Source organism: Spea bombifrons, chromosome 2 (assembly GCF_027358695.1).
Source record: "Spea bombifrons isolate aSpeBom1 chromosome 2, aSpeBom1.2.pri, whole genome shotgun sequence".
Lineage (NCBI taxonomy): Eukaryota > Metazoa > Chordata > Amphibia > Anura > Pelobatidae > Spea > Spea bombifrons.
In genome coordinates, this window is record NC_071088.1 from 3,167,484 (window position 1) to 3,186,429 (window position 18,946).

The following is an 18,946-nucleotide window of genomic DNA, read 5'->3' on the forward strand; positions in this document are numbered from 1 at the left end:
GATTAGACCCGCCGCACGCTAGGAACACGCAGCCCTAACCGTGTCCTGCAAAGACGCTCCTAAAATATTGTGTTTGTTTCTCTCGTGTAAAGCAGAGCCTGGAACGCAACGGCATAAAAATGAAGCTGAGTCTCAGTAAAGTGGCGAACGGCGCCCGGCTCGGAGTCATCAACGGCTTGGGCCGGAACGGCGACAAAGTGCTGGAGGTCCCGGGCTGTCTGCTCTACACAAGAACCGGTTCTCCGCCGCACCTCACACACGACACCCTGCGGACCATCGAAGGGATCCCACCCGTGACCCACATCACCCTTTCCACCCTGTAGGTAACGGAGCACGGCTATAACCTGTTATTACTATATGCATCTTCCGGGGCATAGACACAAAATGTGTGGGGTTTTATGTAGAATAATTGATTTTCTTACTTACGCCATTGGCTGTTCTTGTGTCTTAAAATTCGATAATTAAAGAAAAAAATCAAATGTCACTTTTGTTTAGGTGACTTCCATTCAAAAGTTTGGGGTCATGGAAAACAAGGACATTTCTGTCTGTAACATAACTGCAAAAGGGTCTCTAACCATCAGCCTTTTAAACTTAAGCCTGGATCAGCGAACACAACGTGCCATTGGAACACAGGAGTGATGGGAGTGATAAAGGGCCATTGGAACACAGGAGTGATGGGAGTGATAAAGGGCCATTGGAACACAGGAGTGATGGGAGTGATAAAGGGCCATTGGGACACAGGAGTGATGGGAGTGATAAAGGGCCATTGGAACACAGGAGTGATGGGAGTGATAAAGGGCCATTGGAACACAGGAGTGATGGGAGTGATAAAGGGCCATTGGAACACAGGAGTCATGGGGGTGATAAAGGGCCATTGGAACACAGGAGTGTTGGCAGTGATAGAGGGCCATTGGGACCCAGGAGTGATGGGAGTGATAAAGGGCCATTGGAACACAGGAGTGATGGGAGTGATAAAGGGCCATTGGAACACAGGAGTGATGGGAGTGATAAAGGGCCATTGGAACACAGGAGTCATGGGGGTGATAAAGGGCCATTGGAACACAGGAGTGTTGGCAGTGATAGAGGGCCATTGGAACACAGGAGTGATGGGAGTGATAAAGGGCCATTGGGACCCAGGAGTGATGGGAGTGATAGAGGGCCATTGGAACAGGAATGGATTTAGTAACTCTTACATCTCATGTTTCCTCTATAGACGGGGGTGGTGGGTGTATTAGAAGGGTCTGTTTCCTGTATCTTATCTGATGATCTCTTCTCTTAAATTTTTTCGCTGAAACAAAATAACGGAATGTGGCGCACGAGATGAATAATTTTTCTCTAATTACAGAGCAGAACATCAGGAGGTCCTGGAGGAGTTTAAAGAGGGTATTGCAAAGTTTGCAGGTGAGCGCATGAAAGCGTGTGTTAATGTGTCTGGGTGAGTATGTTGGTGTTCTTCTGCTTGTGTGTCTGGATGCATGACTGTAAGCGTGTGTGTCAGGGTGTGTGTGTGTCGGGGTAAGTGTGTGTGTCGGGGTAACTGTAAATTAGGTCAGTGATCGCAAATGTTTTTTGTGCTCTACGCAGGTATGTCGGACACGGTGCTGTACTGTTCCATCAACGACCCTACAACCCCACAGCCCGCTGGATACAACACAAACAAGGTAAATTATACAGATTCCCGGGCAGAACACGTTCCTGCAGCTTTTTTGGGTTTTCTTCTTACGCGCTTTGGACTTTAGTTATAAATATAAGATGAAAAAGGACAAAATCCGCATGAAAACAGCTCAGAGTCAGGGAGTTAACAGAAAGCTAATGAAAGGACAGAAATAAAACGCTTTTTATTCAAATGGGAACGAGTGTTTGCCGTCCACAATCTCCCCGATCAATAATAATAATCTGAATATTCTGCCCTGAATGTGGGACTTGCGCATGTAATCAGCACCCCAAAGGAGATCCGTCACCTGATTAAACCCCCCTTATACAAATATATTGATCCTGTTTTTTTTTATTAATTCGTATTAATATATAATATTAGTAGGATTTATTCATAAGTATTAATCCGCTCTGTTATCTCATTGTGCTGTATGTGGAAGCCGCCATTTTAACGCCCCATCATAGGGTTAAATCGCCCGTCGCCCGGAGATATCTGTGATAATAGCGTTACAGAGGAGCTGCGCGGCTGGAAACAATCTCTAGCGCTAGAGGCTCATACGCCATCCGCTAAAACAATGCAGGGAGAGAACAGGAAGCGGCTTCCAACTTCCTGCTCGGGCTGACAGAGGGAGGGAACAGGAAGCGGCTTCCAACTTCCTGTTCGGGCTGATGGAGGGAGAGAACAGGAAGCGGAAAATGAAATGAAATCCATGCTTCTGTATTCTAAGTAGGATGTAAGCACTCAGACCGTCGCCCTCACCCGTCTTTCTGCACTTTTTCCCCCCCAGACAGTGTCGTTGTGGGGCAGCGGAGGCCGCGTGGAGCTGACACCCCAGAAGTTTATGTCCGCTCAGCGGGCGATCAGGCCGGATTGGTTCCAGTGTCTGTCCGACGGAGAATCGATGACTGCTGGAAATTCCAAGAAGAGGGCCAAGAAATCCGTGGACCGCTCCCTGGCCTTTCTAGACGAGTGTCTGCAGCTGCTGGCAAAGGACGAGGTGCGCCTTTGCTGTACTCCACCTAGATGAGCCCTGTGTACTGAGTGTGCACTCAGGAAGGTGAAAGGTGTTGCGTTTCTGAAGGAAATTAAAGTGAGTGCACACTCGGGAGAAGCCCCGGGTCTCCCTATCACAGGACGGGATGCTCCAGATGTTTCAATAAATGCAGACATACTCGTCCGCCTTTAAACTAGGATTTAGAATTCGTTTAAAGTCACGTTAGGTGCGACTCGCACTCCGTTACATCGGCGTTTAACGAGTCCCTTTAACCTGCAGGAAAACATTTCTTCCACATAATAAACATCTATTTCCTCATCACTGCCTGCGTGATGTTTAAAAAAGTTACTTTTGGTGTTTCCTGCCGTATTCTTCTATTATTGCAGTTTGGAGACTGGATTATTAATAATATAATTAATAATAATAATATCTCCCTATTTACATACGCGGAGTTATATGTATTATATATGTGTTATATGTGTTACTGTTACAGGTTCTGGGGCAGAGCGTGGTGATCGGGGCCATTGAAGGAGGAGACCAGCTGGATGAGAGGCTGAGGTCCGCCCGGGAAACGGCCAAGAGACCCGTCGGGGGCTTCCTGATGGACGGCTTCCAGGGGGACTCGATGAGCCACGAGACCAAGCTGAGCCTCATCTCCTCCGTCACGGCGGTGTTACCCGAAGACAAACCCAGGTCTGAACCCTCATCCCTTCTACCAGCAGTGTGTGATTTCATACCACATGCAGATGTGCCACAGGCTGCCACCATTCTGAAGTTCTCTCCCTTCCCCCTCCCCTACCAAGGCTGCCAGAACCAATCAGCAACTTATAAATAGGGCAGAGATGGCGATGTAGGGATAGATGTGTTTAATGCACGGCGGTGTTAAGGGGTTAATGTTCCCGTACGCACTGCTCGCAGGGCAGTAATATACTCTCACCTATAGAATCTATACCCCTGCCTTATTATTGGCTCGGCCTGACCCGCAGGTTTATCCACGGCGTGGGGAGGCCGGACGAGCTGCTCGACTGCATCGAGAGCGGCGTGGATCTGTTTGACAGCAGCTTCCCCTACGAAGTAACGGAGCGAGGATGCGCGTTATCCTTCAGCCACGACTACCGGACGGACCCCGAAACCGCAGGTGGCGTTCAGAAGACACAGCCCGATAATGCCCCCATTTCTGATGGTATCTGTAACCACATTTTATATACCGTGAGCTGCGTGAACATGATGTCATAATCCTAGAGGGTCAGAGGATGAGGTGGAATGGAAGGAAGTTTTAATTTACTGACAGGGTGGTGGATAAGTGGAACAGCCTCCCAGCAGAGGTGGTAGAGGGTAATACAGCAAGGGTATTAAACATGCATGGGATAGACATACCGCTCCTGAATCTAAGACGAGACCAACGACTGATTAAGGTTTGAGTCTTTACAGCAGGAGAGACGGGCGACTAGACGGGGGCCGGATGGGGCAAACTGAGGGTTTTATTTCTCCTTTTCGCAGAATTGGAAACTAAGGAACACTTTATGGCGCCGGCTGTAACTTTGTCTCCCTTTTGGTTGTAGTTCTGGATAAGAATGAATCTCCCGAGACAGACGGTAACCAGAAAACCGAAACAAGCGCTGAAGGAGAGGGAATTGATCGCTCGTCAATAACCTCGTTTGAGATCTGCCTGAAGGAGAAAAGGTGCCGTGAGATCCGTTTCACTTATAGGAACGTTCTATATGTTCCAGAACACAGCGTTGGGTCCAAGCTTGTTGGTACCGGCACGCTGGCTGAGGGTCCTTGTAGCCCAGCTGAACCCAAGTTTAATAAATAAATTGGTGTCGCTTCCCTTTATATGAAAGTAAAATACAGCAGAGATTTTAAAAAAGGGGTATTAGGTATTTCTTACACGTAATAAAAAAAAAAGACTAGTTCCCTAAACTCTTTAATTTCTGCCCTATATATATATATAACATACATACAGCGTGCTGGCGTTGGCAGTGATCCATTTAAGTTCTAGAACATGAAGTCTAAACCTTTCACAGATTGCAGAAGTCGCCTGCTTATTTCAGTTCTTTATTTTGCTGCAGGTTCCGTGAAGACTTCCGACCGCTGCTGCCGGGTTGCGGATGCTACTGCTGCCGTAACCACTCCCGGGCGTACGTTCACCACCTGCTCATGTCCAAGGAGTTACTGGCCGGCATCCTCCTCGTAATCCACAACTTCCAGCATTACTTCAGCTTCCTCCAGTCGGCGAGGGCAGCGCTGCGGGACGGCCAGCTCAGCCGCCTCAAGGAGGTCGTCCGTGGACAGGCGTCCTGAGACCGGGCGGTGGAGACATCTGGACTACTCTTTGCACAGACTTTTTTTTTTACACTCCCTTTCATCACTCACCGTCTCCTGTGACACTCGATTTGTCTGACTGTCTAATAAATGCGGCCCTCGCTGTCGGCCCTTCTTACTTTTCAAATATTCCGATGCGTTGTTTTATAAATGCTTATTTTCTGTTCGGCTTGGAGCGCGCTTATAACTGTCTGCTGTAGACATTTCATTGGTTATTTGGCTCAGTTTATCGCTCTGGGATTGCGAAGGGTTAACTTTTGTGTCTTCAGTGCCCCGCAGGCTTGTGGACACCAAGTCACGATCCATGCTGTGCTCCCATAGATCACAGCATTGAAAGAGTTAAAATAATTAACGCAAAGGTGCAGCAGATGACCCCCCTATCCCCCCCCATCAGGGAGAGAGACAGATAGAGAGAGATAGAGGTCATCCAGGTCATGAGTTAAAAAAAAACAAAAAAACATTAATATAAATAAATGATATATTTTTTTTTTCTGGTCGCTGATTATTAATCGGATTCACCAATCGATTCCGGCTTCCTAAACGTTATTTACGAGGGATCTGATCCTGGTCGCAGATTTGTTATTTTATTAACCGCTTTTACCCTAATAAATTGCTATCTGATCGATGATTAACGACTCTTCAGGCCACCGATTGACGATGTCGCTTATCAGCCGGTGCCCTGATCTGCTGAGTTTGCGTTATTCCTCCCCCCCTTAAACTTAAGAAAGTTATAACCTGCGTGTTCTACGATACTTAATGGAATTTACTCCCCCATGCGTTATTTCCCCTCTACCCCTGACCCCCCCCCAAGCTATTTTCCATGCATGTTTTCGGCAGAAACTAATCTCCCTTTGTGATTCCCCAATCCGCCCCCCCCCATACAGTCGGCTCCGGTGCTGGCTCAGCAAACGTGGACGAGGGGTCTTCAGAAACCGCATAATAATCTCCGCTTCGCAGCCGCTGATTGGCTGCATAGAATCATAGAATTGGCCTGCAGATCAGAGGCGTTCGGCCCCCATCTAATCCGTCCTATTTTTCCTCCCCATAAAAAACTCAAGGTTTGCTTAGTCCTTGATCTTGTCTTATACTTGAAGCTCATTGGCGTCCCTCGCGCACTCAGCTCGTATGGCGGGGGTCTGACGGGAGTCGCCGGTCTCTCCATAAACCTCCAGGTTGCCATCTACCTGTCAAAATGACCCTTATTGCCCCGCCCCTTGTTATTGTCCCCGCCCCATGTTATTGCCCACGCCCCTTGTTATTGCCCCCGCCCCTTGTGATTACCCCTGCTTAGAACAAATATCCCGCAGAGAACCATCAGGAACACCGGAGGAGCAGAGAGGAAAATCATAGCCCTCTCCATGGTCCTGAAAGCGGCATGAAGATGATTCCCGAACCTCCTGACGCTCGTGCTGTCCGAGTACCGATCATCTTCCACACCCAGAACACACAGGCAAAAATATAGTGAGAGACCCGGAACCCGCAGGCAGATCGGCCCCCATCCGGCCCCCGTCTAACCTGCTCAGTTCTCCTGCTGTAACGACTCAAACCTTAATCAGTCGTTGGTCTCGTCTTAGATTCAGGAGCCGTATGTCTATCCCATGCATGTTAAATCCTCTCACTATGTTAACCTCTACCACCTCTGCCGGGATGCTGTTCCCATCAGTTAAAACAGGCTGACCAGATGGGGCCGGACGGATTTTATCTCCTGTCAACTTAAATTCTGCACGGTTTTCCAGGTAGCGTAAGCAGCCGGCGGGTATCCGGAGACGTTCCGAGTGATAAATACGATGATAAAATGTATCAATTCCTGCATTAAAATGTAACAGAAGATTAACTCTTTAATGACTGCAGAAACCGAGCCGATTCCCAGAAAATTCTAAAACGTGTCCTAATTCTGATCTAAATTTGCAGGCGAAGGTAGATTCTGTGTTTGACGTCATTCAGCTGACTTCCTCGGCACAAAGTGTCAGCCTGAGCCGCTTACTGGTGCCGCTTACTGGTGTTTACTGGGTCGCGGTTACAGCCCCTGCAGGAAGCGAGAATTGTGTGGAGGAAACGAAAGTCAAATCTTAACGGTTCGGTAAAATCACTAAATAGGCCACGAAAAAAAAGTAGTTCAACAGCACAACGAAGAAACTTTGTATTCTGCTGAAGACTTTCATTAGTCAGAGTGTCCCATTTGGGTGATTAAGACCGAGGCATTCTATTGTTCCCCACAGGCAGTAGGATAAGGCGTCGGGGGGGTTGTTTAGTAGATTGATATTGAGGATGATTGGGAGGTCGTTTTTACGGCTAAAATCGTCGAAGGTTTTGCCACGTTTCCTTTTCAGGAAGTGGTTCCTATTTTAGGTCAAGGAATTCAGAAGGCCTCTCAGTATCACACTGTACTTGCCTTTACCACCTCTGCTGGGAGGCTGTTCCACTTATCTCCCACCCTCTCAGTAAAGTAAAACTTCCTTCCGTTCCATCTCAGCCTCTGACTCTCTAGTGTTAGATTCCGCTCTCTTTCTCCTCCTTTGGAATAAATTCCCTCCTGTCCTTTATTACCCCCTTTATGTATTTAAACGTCTCTCTCCTGTCCCCCTTCGCTCTCCCATCCCCTCTCTCCTCTCTCCCCCGTCTCTCTCTTCTCTCCCCATCTCTCTCCCCAAGCCGGACAGCCTGAGATCTCCAGCGACATTATGAATGAGACTAACTTTTACAAGATTAAAGACTGATGTCTGGGGAGGGTTTGGGAGTTCAGCGGGGCTGTGGACGATGTGCTTAATGTTGTGATTTCATTTATGAAAATAGGTGAAACGGCACAAAAAAACAGAAAATACGTTTTTTTTCTTTTTCTTTTTTTCCGAGGCGCGTGAGAAGACCCCAGCGAGCCAATCAGATCCTCCTCGCCTTGATGTGGTTTCCTCTTCTCATCAGAAAAAAACCCTGGCAGCTTCCTCATGCCTTCCCATTCTAACGTCTGCCATGGGGGGGTGAGGATGAGCCGGTACCGGCCCCCGTTATCTGCCCCGTTGCTCTGCTGTTATCTGCTGCGGCTCACAGGTAGGATATATTTGAGGCGGTAAAAAAGCCGTTACTTGTTATAAGATGGAACTCCGAAGCTTGATTCAGGGTTAACCTCGCTGGTGTTAACCCCCTAGGGGCCGAGGCTGTTTTGTACCCTTCTGGACCGTGGCTGTTTTAACACTTTTGCGGGGCTCGTGTTTAGCTGTCATTTTCTTCTCTCTCATTTACTGAACCCACACAAGTTATATATATATATTTATTTTTTTTCAGGACAAGAAAAATCTTTCTTTAGATACCGTTATTTTGATATATATATAAAATAAATTAAAATATGGTGAATATATGAAAAAAGCACCTTTTCTCACTTTTATTTGAAAACTCTTTTAGTATAAAAGCTAATAAAAGAATCTGCTAAATATATTCTTCTATTTGTCCTGAGTTTAGAAATACATAATGTTTTAATGTTTTTTAACAAGTTATAACTTAGCAAGTTATAAGGCAATAAATTCAGGTAGCGTTTTGCTTTTTCAAAACCATTTTTTAAAATCTGGTCATTCTGCCCCCAAATGCTATTTGGGAGATCTTTGAAGCCGGTCAGTTCCATTTACCTTTTTTGAGATTTACATTTTTGAAAAGTAGACACTTTTTACAGTAAACTGTATTGAACCAGCAGGGAAGCTCAGAGTTCTCAGGATGGTCTGGAGAAACCCTCTTGGAAACGTATTTATTTTTTTAAGGACGCGTCCTCTCACAATGGCTCATGTGGCTGCTCTCCCGAGTGGTAAAAGTGCGCCCTAGAGTGGGGTGGGTTTCGGTAGCGAGGCATTCAGCAACACTGTTTTTAACCAGGCGTCCACCACCATTTGGCACATGGTGGACGTTGATGCCCTGGGGAGGGGCCCTGCAGTAAATCCCGGTGTTGCAGAATAACTGGACCTCGAGGCATTACAGCAACACCACTTAAGCAAAGAAAGCGATCTTAGGACACTTTCTAAGCTTATTTAATGCCATGACATGCCAGGCACGTCAGTGGTCGTTAACTGGCCATTTTTCTGTGATGTGGCATATCATTGGTTGTTAAGCGGTTAATAAAGTGAACTATGGAATCTGGAACCGACTTGGCACCGTCCTCTGTAGAGTTCACCGGCCAGTAAGGGAGGTTGATCAAAGAGCTCCCTTTCATCAGCAGTGGCTCAACAGGGTGCCTGAGCACCCAAGAGGGCGAATTGGGTACCTGTTTTGAGGCGGTGGCATTTTTACTGCTTGGGATGGTGCTTAGAACCTTTGGATATCGATCTTCTGTCACTCTAAGGTTATTGTAACTTTTAGATTGTAAGATCCTCGGAACAGAAAGAGTGCTTTCCTTCTGTAAATCTAGATTGTTATGTGATGCGCTACTCGGTATGCCCTGTTTCCTTATTGTACAGCGCTGCGGAATATGATGGTGCTATATAATATAATAATAATTTCACACGTTTGGCAGTAATGTTTTCAGAACGCTGACCCCCCCTTTTTTTTTTTTATTATTCAGGGGTATTTTCCGGCCTCAGCCTCCACCCTCAAAATATTACAGCCACCGAGGGCAGGGACGTTACCCTGAGATGCGAGGTCTCGTTGGATGGCGGCGTAGTGACCCAAGTGAACTGGCAGCTGTGTAATAACGTCGATATCGCCTCCCAGGTGCCCGATAAAGGACACGTGGCCAGCGAATATGAAGGACGGGTGACCTTGGAGGACCGATTCGGAATAAAGTTACTCCGAGCGAGGAGAAATGATAGCGGGGCGTACTGCTGCACCGTCAACATCTTCCCCCACGGCCGGCTGGACGGGAAGATATTCCTCCAGGTCACAGGTAAATCCCGAGCCGTGTTTAGTACTGAAGTCACCAAACACGTCAAGTGAAGAAAAAAGTGTTGAGTTACTTAAGCTTTTGGAACCTCAGTGGTCTCTTCTTCATCACTCACTAGCGGAGACCGGAATCTAACACTAGAGAGTCAGAGACTGAGATGGAATGGAAGGAAGTTTTACTTTACTGAGATGGTGGTAGATAAGTGGAACAGCCTCCCAGCAGAGGTGGTAGAGGGTAATACAGTGAGGGTATTAAACATACATGGGATAGACATACGGCTCCTGAATCTAAGACGAGACCAACGACTGATTAAGCTTTGAGTCTTTACAGCAGGAGAAATGGGCGACTAGACGGGGGCCGGATGGGGCCGATCTGCCTAAAGATTCTACCCATTCATACTATAGAATTTTTCTTTCTCACTTCATGGACTCTCTTATATAAAATCCGTCTGTTCGGAATATATCAAGAAAACTAAAACCAAACATTCTGAAAAAACTGTTTTGAATCAGAAAAATGTAATAAATCGGCGTACCAATAAACCCCCTTTATCTGCAGACCGGGAGCCGCCGTTGCTGTCAGTCATGTGATATTTTGGGTGACTTTCCCGGCTCAAACACCACACTGAGCTGATGCTTTATGGCGATGCTAATTAAGACTTTCATTAGTCAGAGTTTCTGATTTGGGTGATTAAGACTGAGGTGTTCTATTGTTCCCCACAGGCAGTATATTGGATATAAATATCATACATCGATAAAGGAATCCGATAACATTATAGAAGCGAAAAATAATTCCCAATAATAATAACTGAGCGGTGCTTTCATTAATCAGACTCGCCCCGACCGCACCATCTACACTCCCAGCTTCATTTATAAGCAATGTCTGTATCAATGAGCTTCATCTATTTGGGGATCAGAGGGGTAAGAGTTAACTATTATTAATAATAATAATAATAATAATAATATAAGAAGATGAACCCCATTGATTCCCGTTAATTAAGCCACGCAAACCAGGAGGGGAGACGCATTAAACCAAAGGTCCCAAGTGTTATACTATGATGTCATGTTTTAGTCGGACTTTTCTCATTATTTTGTTTTTTTTCCGTGTCATTGATCCCTCCGTGGGAATCCCCAGCGCTGCGCCCATCGCTAATCTCTGTATTCCCTTTATGTCCCCTCAGCACAGACCCGGTGGGACTCCTATATCTGGGCTGTTCTCGCAGCTCTGACCCTTTTGGCTTCTGGAACGGCTGCAGCTTTGTATCACATGGTGAGAATATTCATGAAAATGGAATTCTGGATTAAAACACAAAAGATTCTAATTTCAGGCCATTTATCACCAAATATGAGCAGGTGCTGCACCTCCCAACATCTGGAATGGTGAAAGTGAGACACTTTTGTTTTAGGGGGTGTGATTAGAGGTGGGACTGGGGCGGGGTCTTTTTATATGACCGCACCCACCCACGATCTGCCCATAATCTGGATCTAGCCCCACCCCCATGCACAGCTAGCTCCACCCTCTATGAGTTTCAGAATGCATGAATAGGACAATGCACTGCACACCATAATGGCTCTCAATGGGTTAATTAATGTGATAACAGTAAATTTGGGTAAATTTGTGCAAAAGCGGGGCGTGAAGAAAAGTGAACGATTTATTTAATGGGAAAATTTCCCAACGATCTGATTTATTTGGCTTTATTGAAACAAAATCTTATGTGTTATACAAAAAACGGGTATGAAATATAATATAAAAGTTACAAAGTTACTAAATGCAACCAAGTGCGGCCCTTATACTCTTTAATTACTTTATTAAAGAAAAAGTCAAGATGGAGCCAAAATGCCACAACGCCTGCAGCAGCACCCAATCCCATCCCGTCCGCAGCTGGGGAGGAAGAGGAGGAAGATGCCGGGGTGGTGGAGTATTTCAATATCTTGATGTACCGACCCCCTCCCATATGAAGCTGGAGGTAGACGGCCCTGGAACAGCGCACCCCCTCTCATTTCAAATGACTAAAGACAGACACTTTTATTTTAGGGGTCACAACCGCCACTGCAAGATTTTGCCACTCGCATGCTGTGCCCCCCATGTGCCCCACCAATTGAAACGCCATCCTTTTTTTCTCTTTGTGCAGATGTGATTGACGTGGAGGAAAGAGAGAGGCACTAAGCAGACGCTCATTCTCTCACTCTCCTCCACGAGGCCTCTATCTTGGTCACGGTGCCGGCATTTCATGCTGAGCGCTGGAATATGACATCATATACCGGTGCTCAGCAGTGAAGCAGCGCGCACCGTGGCAAAGCAGTGAGACAGAGGACTCATGCTCCCACCGCAGGACTTCTGCAAGGTAACTGAACTTCAAAGGGGGAAGAGGGAAGATAGGATGGAGAGGGGATATATAGTGAGAAGGGGGGAAGGAAGTATATTGTGAGAAAGGGGGAGAGGGGGTAGATAGTGAGAAAAGGGGGGACAGGGTAGATAGTGAGAAAAGGGTAGATGAGAATGAGTGAGAGAATTAAATGAATGCATGTGTGGATGCATTGTAAACGAGTGAGAGAATGAATGAATTAATGTGTGGATGAATTGTGTGAATGAGTGAGAGAATGAATTAACGTGTGGATGAATTGTGTGAGTGAGTGAGAGTATGAATTAATGTGTAAATGATTTGTGTGAAAGAGTGAGAGAATACATTTTTGTGTGAATGAATTATGTGAATTAGTGAGTGACTGTAAAAGTGTTTGTGTGAATCATAAATGTATAATAGATTTGTGGAAAAGGCAAAGATTGCATAAGCAGGGTGTTTATGCATTGGGGACCAAGATGGCACAGGCAGGGTGTTTATGGGACAAAGATGGCACAAATAGCGTGTTTATGGGTACGCTGGGCTGTTTGGGGACAAAGTTGTAGCATTTAAAATTGCTCCCCCCACTTTGGTCCCTGTCCCCCTATGTGCCCCCCTAAATATGAAAGCTGGAGACGCCTGTATGCATAGGTAGTATTGCTGTACTCAGGAGATGTTACTGAACACATATTGGGGTGTTACCAGGAGCTATAAATTTATACCTGAAGTAAAATGTGTGTGAAAAAAACGCAAAAAAAATGACTACCACAAAGTTTGACAAAGACTGGTGGTAGAATTAGTAAAAATACTAGCATCTGAAATACCCTGGGGTGTCTAGTCTCCAAAAATATATGGTTTGATGGGGTGAATTGCATTGGACGGCTGCAAAGATACCCAAAATAGCACATGGGGGCAGAATTACCAGATTTGGAAAAAATGCTTTTAAAAAAAAACAAAACGCAAAAGAAGAAAATTACAGCTAAACACGAGCAGCGCAGAAATATTAAAACAGCCATTGTCACGAAGGGTACAAAAATTAAAATCAGCCATTGTCACCAAGGGGTTAACTTTATTTACACCAAAAGTTTCAAACTGTTTAGTTTGTCCAATCCCTCTTAGGTCCCAAATTCTTGATATCCATCTTCCCTCCCCTGCTGCCCCTCTTTCTTCTCCTGTTGCCCCTCTTTCTTCTCCTGTTGCCCCTCTTTCTTCATCCGGTTGCCCCTCTCTTGTAGGAGCTCAGAATGTTTACTCAGAATTTTCCTTAGCTCGCTATAAAAAATTAGAAGGTTTAAGTAATGTTTTTTTTTTTAGGAATTAACTTTTTCTTTGCAAAATAATCTTAGTATATTTCCCTTTTCCCCTGGATTGACAGCTGACATCTAGAACTCTGATACAAGCCATACCCTCCATTTACCAACATAACCCAACTTCATTCCCAATTGCTACCCAAATCCCTTCCTCTCAACATAAGCGTAAAATCGTGTAGCCATAGTAACAACAGGATGACAGAAAAATGCCAAAAAAATATACAAAAAAAATAAAAAAAACCTCATATATAAATCCACCGAAACACGAAGATGTTTTCATTTTTTTTTATTATTATTATTATCCTTCATATTCAAACTTCACAAACAGTGTGAATTTACAATACCTCAGAAAGTGAAACTTACAAAAAAGTGCTGGTAACATTTAAAAAAAATAAACAAAAAAACATCATTCTTTAGCAACATCAATAACTCTTCCACACAGAACAGAAAACTTGTAAAAGTTTTTTTTTTTTCCGTATTTAAGGCGTAATACTTCTGTATAAAGTATATGCAAGAGATAAACTTTCACAGTATTCAAAAAAATGTCACAATAGTAATATAATAGAATATTGAAGCGCTACAATTATCTTGTTTTTTTGTTGTGTTTTTTTAACATTTTTTTTTTTATCCTGTTTAAATAACAAATACGAATCACAGGTAAATATAAGTGAGAAAGATAACGAGGCTAATTATAGATGGCCTTAAAGGTACTGTCACTGTTCAGAGAGAAAAAAAAAAAAGCCGTCAAAATGTGTGTAGTGATTCTATATTTTTAAAGCACTTAATAAAAAAAAAAGGCGTACGCATTTTTTTTTAATTTATTTTTTTTCCTTTAAATTCTTATTTCGCTATTTGTTTTTTTTTTTTGAAATTATTGACAAAATATTACTGAAAAAAAGTAAGAAAATAAAATAATAAAAAAAAACAAAATAATATGAGAGACAAGCATTTCACCCATACTCCAAACTGTTGGCCTGCCTTTGAACATATAAATCACACGGCGGGTGTTTGATTGGATGTTGACTCGCTACGTTAATGGACGTTTAATGAAATTTCATTTTTAATTTAAAAAAAACAAACATTCAACCTCGAAAAATAACCCCACTATGTATATTGCCCACATCTTTAAAGCAATTCTAGTTAAACATACATAATACAACGTTATGAACTTTATGTGTAGCTGAGTATAAAACAGTTTGCCTTTTATTTGCATACCTTGGGAAATATTCGGGATGAATGGCCCAATTCAATTAATTATTTTTTTCTATTTTTTTTTTGTGTGAAAAATTTACCTAAAATTTGATTTTTAAAATCAGCCATTTTTTTTCCCTAATCAATAATACATTGGACAATTTTTAGAATTTTTTTTTTTTTTAAGATTTAGCAAATTTAAAGATTTAAAAAAAATAAAAAAACATTCTCGACATTGTATTGTTTTTTTTCACAAGTGGAGAACTTTTTAAAAAATTGTTTCATTTGCATAGATCTCAAAAATAATTGTAAGTTTTGGAACATTCCAAATTTAAAAAGGCAGGCAGGCCATTCATCGCCATTCCCTGTTCTGCTTTCAAATATTTTAATTGCAGTTGATCCGTGAATATCTGTATTTTCAAAGGGCAAATAACAGATTTATACCCGGGAAAAGGGCATTAAAATAATGCAACCACATTACAGGAACCCGAGAGGCCCGGACACGACACAATCGCCCCACTCTGTGACATGGAACCCAACGTTGGCCCGGGAATTAGGAGAGACCCTCCGTCCCGTCCCAGGCAGGGTCTTCGCCTACCTATAAAACTGGCTGGAATTAAGAAACAAATACAAATAGGATAGGGAAGGTATTCCATGTGACACGCGCCAGCACTTCCACGTCTATAAGGTGCGCGAATACTAAAAAAAAATAAAATGGCGCCCCACGACGGAGCGTCAATTTAAGGTGCTTTTCGAAGTTTTTATTTTTTATTTTTACAATCACGCTCACACATTATTCGCTAAACCATCCAATTATTTTTTTTTGCCTTTTAAAGGAAAGACAAGAAAACATAAAATCGATGCGTTAAAGGCAGGCCAAGAGTCAACGGACATGCGCGTATCAACCATTTACCCCGGGGTGGGGCGAGGGGGGTATCATCATAATTCAATCACCGATTCTGCCTAATTCATTTTTCTGTTTTTTCAATCAAATTCGGAAACACAAATATATATATATTACACGTCGACTAACAGATACAGAATGTAAATATATAATATCTACATATATATGTCTTTGCACATATATGTGGACACAAGTACATACTCTGTATAAAAGAAATAATAATGAGATTAATGAAAAGAAAAAAAAATAGCAAAAAACGACTGTCTTCAGAATGCTTTGCCCATCTCTCTCTTTTTTTTTGCTCCTATTAAAAAAACACCCAGACATTTTCTTAATTCTGCTCCTCGCGTCTCGACTGAAATATCAACCCCATGTGAGAACGATGGGCGTTTCACTGCGTGTGGCCCTGTTACACCTGCTTCGTAACGATCGTTTGCCCGGACCGTATATGTCTGTCGTACTGGTGAGGGAATACGGGATATATATATATATGAATATATATGAACTATTGTGGTTGAAGTGGAGGTGACGAGGCAGAGATTGTGGTCTGGCTCAAACGCCCGAAAGTCCCCCCCCCCCGATATCCACAAAGCCCATCAAGCGATAAAATGATGGATCGCAGGATTCTACGGAACTCGACGCAATGAAGTTGATAATGAACAACGTGCATCATCAGGAGATGTTTAATATCGCATTCTCATGCATGGCGTGTCTTAGCACCTTAGTATGTAGTATGACGTAGCACCTTGTAATACTGATTTCCATACATTACTGTACGCTCTGTAAACCGCGTGGCCAGCTATCATCGGGCACTGGTAAGTTTAACAAAATGTGTAGCTTGGCATGAGCATCGGCATAGCACGGGGTGAAAACACACGGGTTTTGGTTTTCGGGTTCCGCCTGCGCCGGGGCATAGTTTTATGGATGGGCTTTGTGGATTCCACGGTTGGTAGAACTTTGGCCTCTAGACCAAAAAGTCAAGAGGACCATCGGGCGGCAGGTCCAGACCGGCCAACGCTTTTGTGGCCTTCCTGCTCGTAAAATCTTTTCCATCCTGCGTTTGGTTTTGGTTGTGAAAAAAAACGTCATTTGGAAGTAAGACATAAAAGGTGAAAAGAAGAAGAAGAAGAAGAAGCGAGGGGCGCGCTGGGTTTGCGACAGCGAGGAGTAGATTCAAGTCTAGAAAAGGCAGTTTTCACAGTGAAGAAGAGATGGTAATCTGGCAGTGACAAAGTATCGACGGTCCCTTCCAGGCATTAGAATGTCGCGGGTTATTGCAACGCAACGTGGAAGGGGGTCGAGTGGACTGTGATTAGGAAGCACTTAACCTGTGGGTGGAAATATTTCTTTCTGTAATGGGTAGATAGTTTGGCAGTTTTGATTGACCTCTTCTACGCCTCGGGTATGATAATGTGTGGGGGGGACGCGAAACGCGTAGGTAAGGGTTGATGGATGGGTTTAAGGCCACATTTTATGATCCTATGAAATTAGAATTTGGAAAAGGGAAGTGTTAATAAAAAAAAGTGGTCAAGAGGATAACGAAAAAAGAAAAAAAAAGTGAGAGTTTGGATATTTAAGGTGCGGGGCATCAAGGCTCAAACCTCTAGAATGCACACAAATGTTGTGCCGGCCGCTACTGATAACCATAGTCAGGGTGTTATCATTTTGTGCTCATTCATTAGAGACCATGGGGGTGAAATGGGAGGCAGGGAGGCACCATCTAGGTCACTTTATTAATGCAGAGAGGAAGGCACATAATTAAAGGTAAGGATTCTATAAAAAAGCAGAGGGACGGCGGCGGAGTCTAGAAAAAAGAGGAGGACCCCCTATTCAACAAGATTTCTTTGTAATATTTTAATTCGTGTTAGATAGGGAGTCCAACAGAAAGAAACACAGAACCTTTTCAGTTTCTGTCCCAAATGACTTATGGGTGGTTTGGGGTAAATTAAAATTTCAGAATGGAAAAATATTTTACTAATCCGTCAAACTTCTCAGCTCACCACCTCCATTTTGATGCAGCACTGTATAACGTGACAATGGTGTCCCCTATCCCCTCTACTATTTGTAAAAATAACTTGGAAGATTAATTAATTTATTTAATAATTAATAATTCTCCTGATCAACATAATTGATCGTTTGTTTTGAAAAAAAAACACGAGAATCTTAAATTTATTTAAATTAGATTAAAAAAATAATAATAATAATTTTGGTTGATTTTAAAATGGGATCAACCCCCTATGCTCAATGATAAAAAAAAATGGATTGGTTTCTTTTGTAAGAGGTTAAAAAATTAGGAAGAGAATTTTAATTTTCTTTTTTAATTAAAAATGTAAATGTGAACCATTAGGTTTTGTTTTTTATCTTAAGAGAATTAGGGGACACCATTATCTAATAAATCTGGATTTTCCGGTTTACATTTAAACGCATGTCCAGTGTTTCTGACATCTCATATAAATAATATTTTTTTTTTTTAATAAAAAAATTAAATGTGAAAACACAACAATCCCTTTACTACTTCCTTTTCAACACAAAATCGACAGCAGTGGGTACAAATATTACCTTAACAAGTACAAAAATGTTTTCTCCCATCATTAACACTCATTGACAAATCAGCTTTAATATTTCAGAACTGCAGCATATCCATAAGGGCAAACATAGATTGTTTCAATTTTTTCGTCAGTTTATTCATTTTTTTTTTACAGTTTTTTTTTATTATTATTATTAATGCCTTCACCAAAGGAGAAAATCAAACAAACAAAAATAAAAACTTATACCAATATTATGCATTCAAAAATAGAAAATATAGTACACGACAAAAATAGGTCTCCTTCCTTTGCAAAAGGTTCTCTGCAAACAAAAAGTACAAAAAAATTCCGACATTTCTTCTTCCTTTTGACTTTAAACGGTTTGACTTTTCTCTTTCTCTCTTTTATTTTTGTGGCATTTTAAGAAACTGGTTATTTTAAGGGATTGGCAAGGAAAAGGTGCACATAATTCCAAAGCACTTTACAACGGGGGGCAGAAAACTCCCCCCCTTCCAGCTATTTTTCTGACGACGATAAGCTGCGGGCATCACAATTGCTAACTTTCAAGGTAGGAATCGGGGGAAAAATCACCCATTTTGCCAAAATTTTAACTTTAGGGTAGATTTTACCAAATACAAAACATTTGGGGAACTTACAAATGTAAAAGTTACAATTCAATTCTTTATTTAGGTCGACATCCACAAAACGCAGGTTTGCAGGTCACGCGCTTCACGTTTTCTAGCTACTAATCACGGCCTGGCTGAATGAGCACTGCTTCCATGTTTTTCCTATGATTACGCGCCATTTTCTTTATTCCATCAGATTTTCCTAAGCAGTGCAAAATTACGGA

General features: G+C 42.9%; 2 protein-coding genes across 3 annotated transcripts; both read left to right on the forward strand.

Moving 5' to 3' along the window:
- The first annotated feature begins 104 nt into the window (after positions 1-104).
- Positions 105-5,100, forward strand: QTRT2 (queuine tRNA-ribosyltransferase accessory subunit 2). Of its 2 annotated transcripts, none has more exons than XM_053455301.1 (8): positions 105-319; positions 1,346-1,401; positions 1,585-1,661; positions 2,442-2,651; positions 3,142-3,341; positions 3,635-3,831; positions 4,211-4,331; positions 4,721-5,100. In XM_053455301.1, the coding sequence occupies exons 1-8, from the start codon at positions 120-122 to the stop codon at positions 4,950-4,952; spliced, it is 1,293 nt and encodes a 430-aa protein (XP_053311276.1). In that variant the 5' UTR covers positions 105-119; the 3' UTR covers positions 4,953-5,100. The 2 variants fall into 2 exon arrangements, with proteins under 2 accessions (XP_053311276.1, XP_053311274.1); XM_053455299.1 differs by having other exon boundaries at positions 120-319; positions 3,635-3,786.
- A 2,840-nt stretch (positions 5,101-7,940) lies between these two features.
- TIGIT (T cell immunoreceptor with Ig and ITIM domains) lies at positions 7,941-11,854 on the forward strand. The gene is made up of 4 exons (XM_053455303.1): positions 7,941-8,018; positions 9,514-9,834; positions 11,009-11,097; positions 11,643-11,854. The coding sequence occupies exons 1-4, from the start codon at positions 7,955-7,957 to the stop codon at positions 11,784-11,786; spliced, it is 618 nt and encodes a 205-aa protein (XP_053311278.1). The 5' UTR covers positions 7,941-7,954; the 3' UTR covers positions 11,787-11,854.
- Positions 11,855-18,946: the final 7,092 nt, after the last annotated feature.

Bases quoted from the DNA above. Each gene is read 5' to 3' on its own strand.
- QTRT2 (XM_053455301.1), top strand. From the start codon at position 120: ATGAAGCTGAGTCTCAGTAAAGTGGCGAACGGCGCCCGGCTCGGAGTC. The intron at 320-1,345 runs GTAGGTAACGGA...CTCTAATTACAG, and splicing joins CACATCACCCTTTCCACCCT to AGCAGAACATCAGGAGGTCC. The intron at 1,662-2,441 runs GTAAATTATACA...TTTCCCCCCCAG, and splicing joins CTGGATACAACACAAACAAG to ACAGTGTCGTTGTGGGGCAG.
- TIGIT (XM_053455303.1), top strand. From the start codon at position 7,955: ATGAGCCGGTACCGGCCCCCGTTATCTGCCCCGTTGCTCTGCTGTTAT. The intron at 8,019-9,513 runs GTAGGATATATT...TTTATTATTCAG, and splicing joins TTATCTGCTGCGGCTCACAG to GGGTATTTTCCGGCCTCAGC. The intron at 11,098-11,642 runs GTGAGAATATTC...ACTTTATTAAAG, and splicing joins CTGCAGCTTTGTATCACATG to AAAAAGTCAAGATGGAGCCA.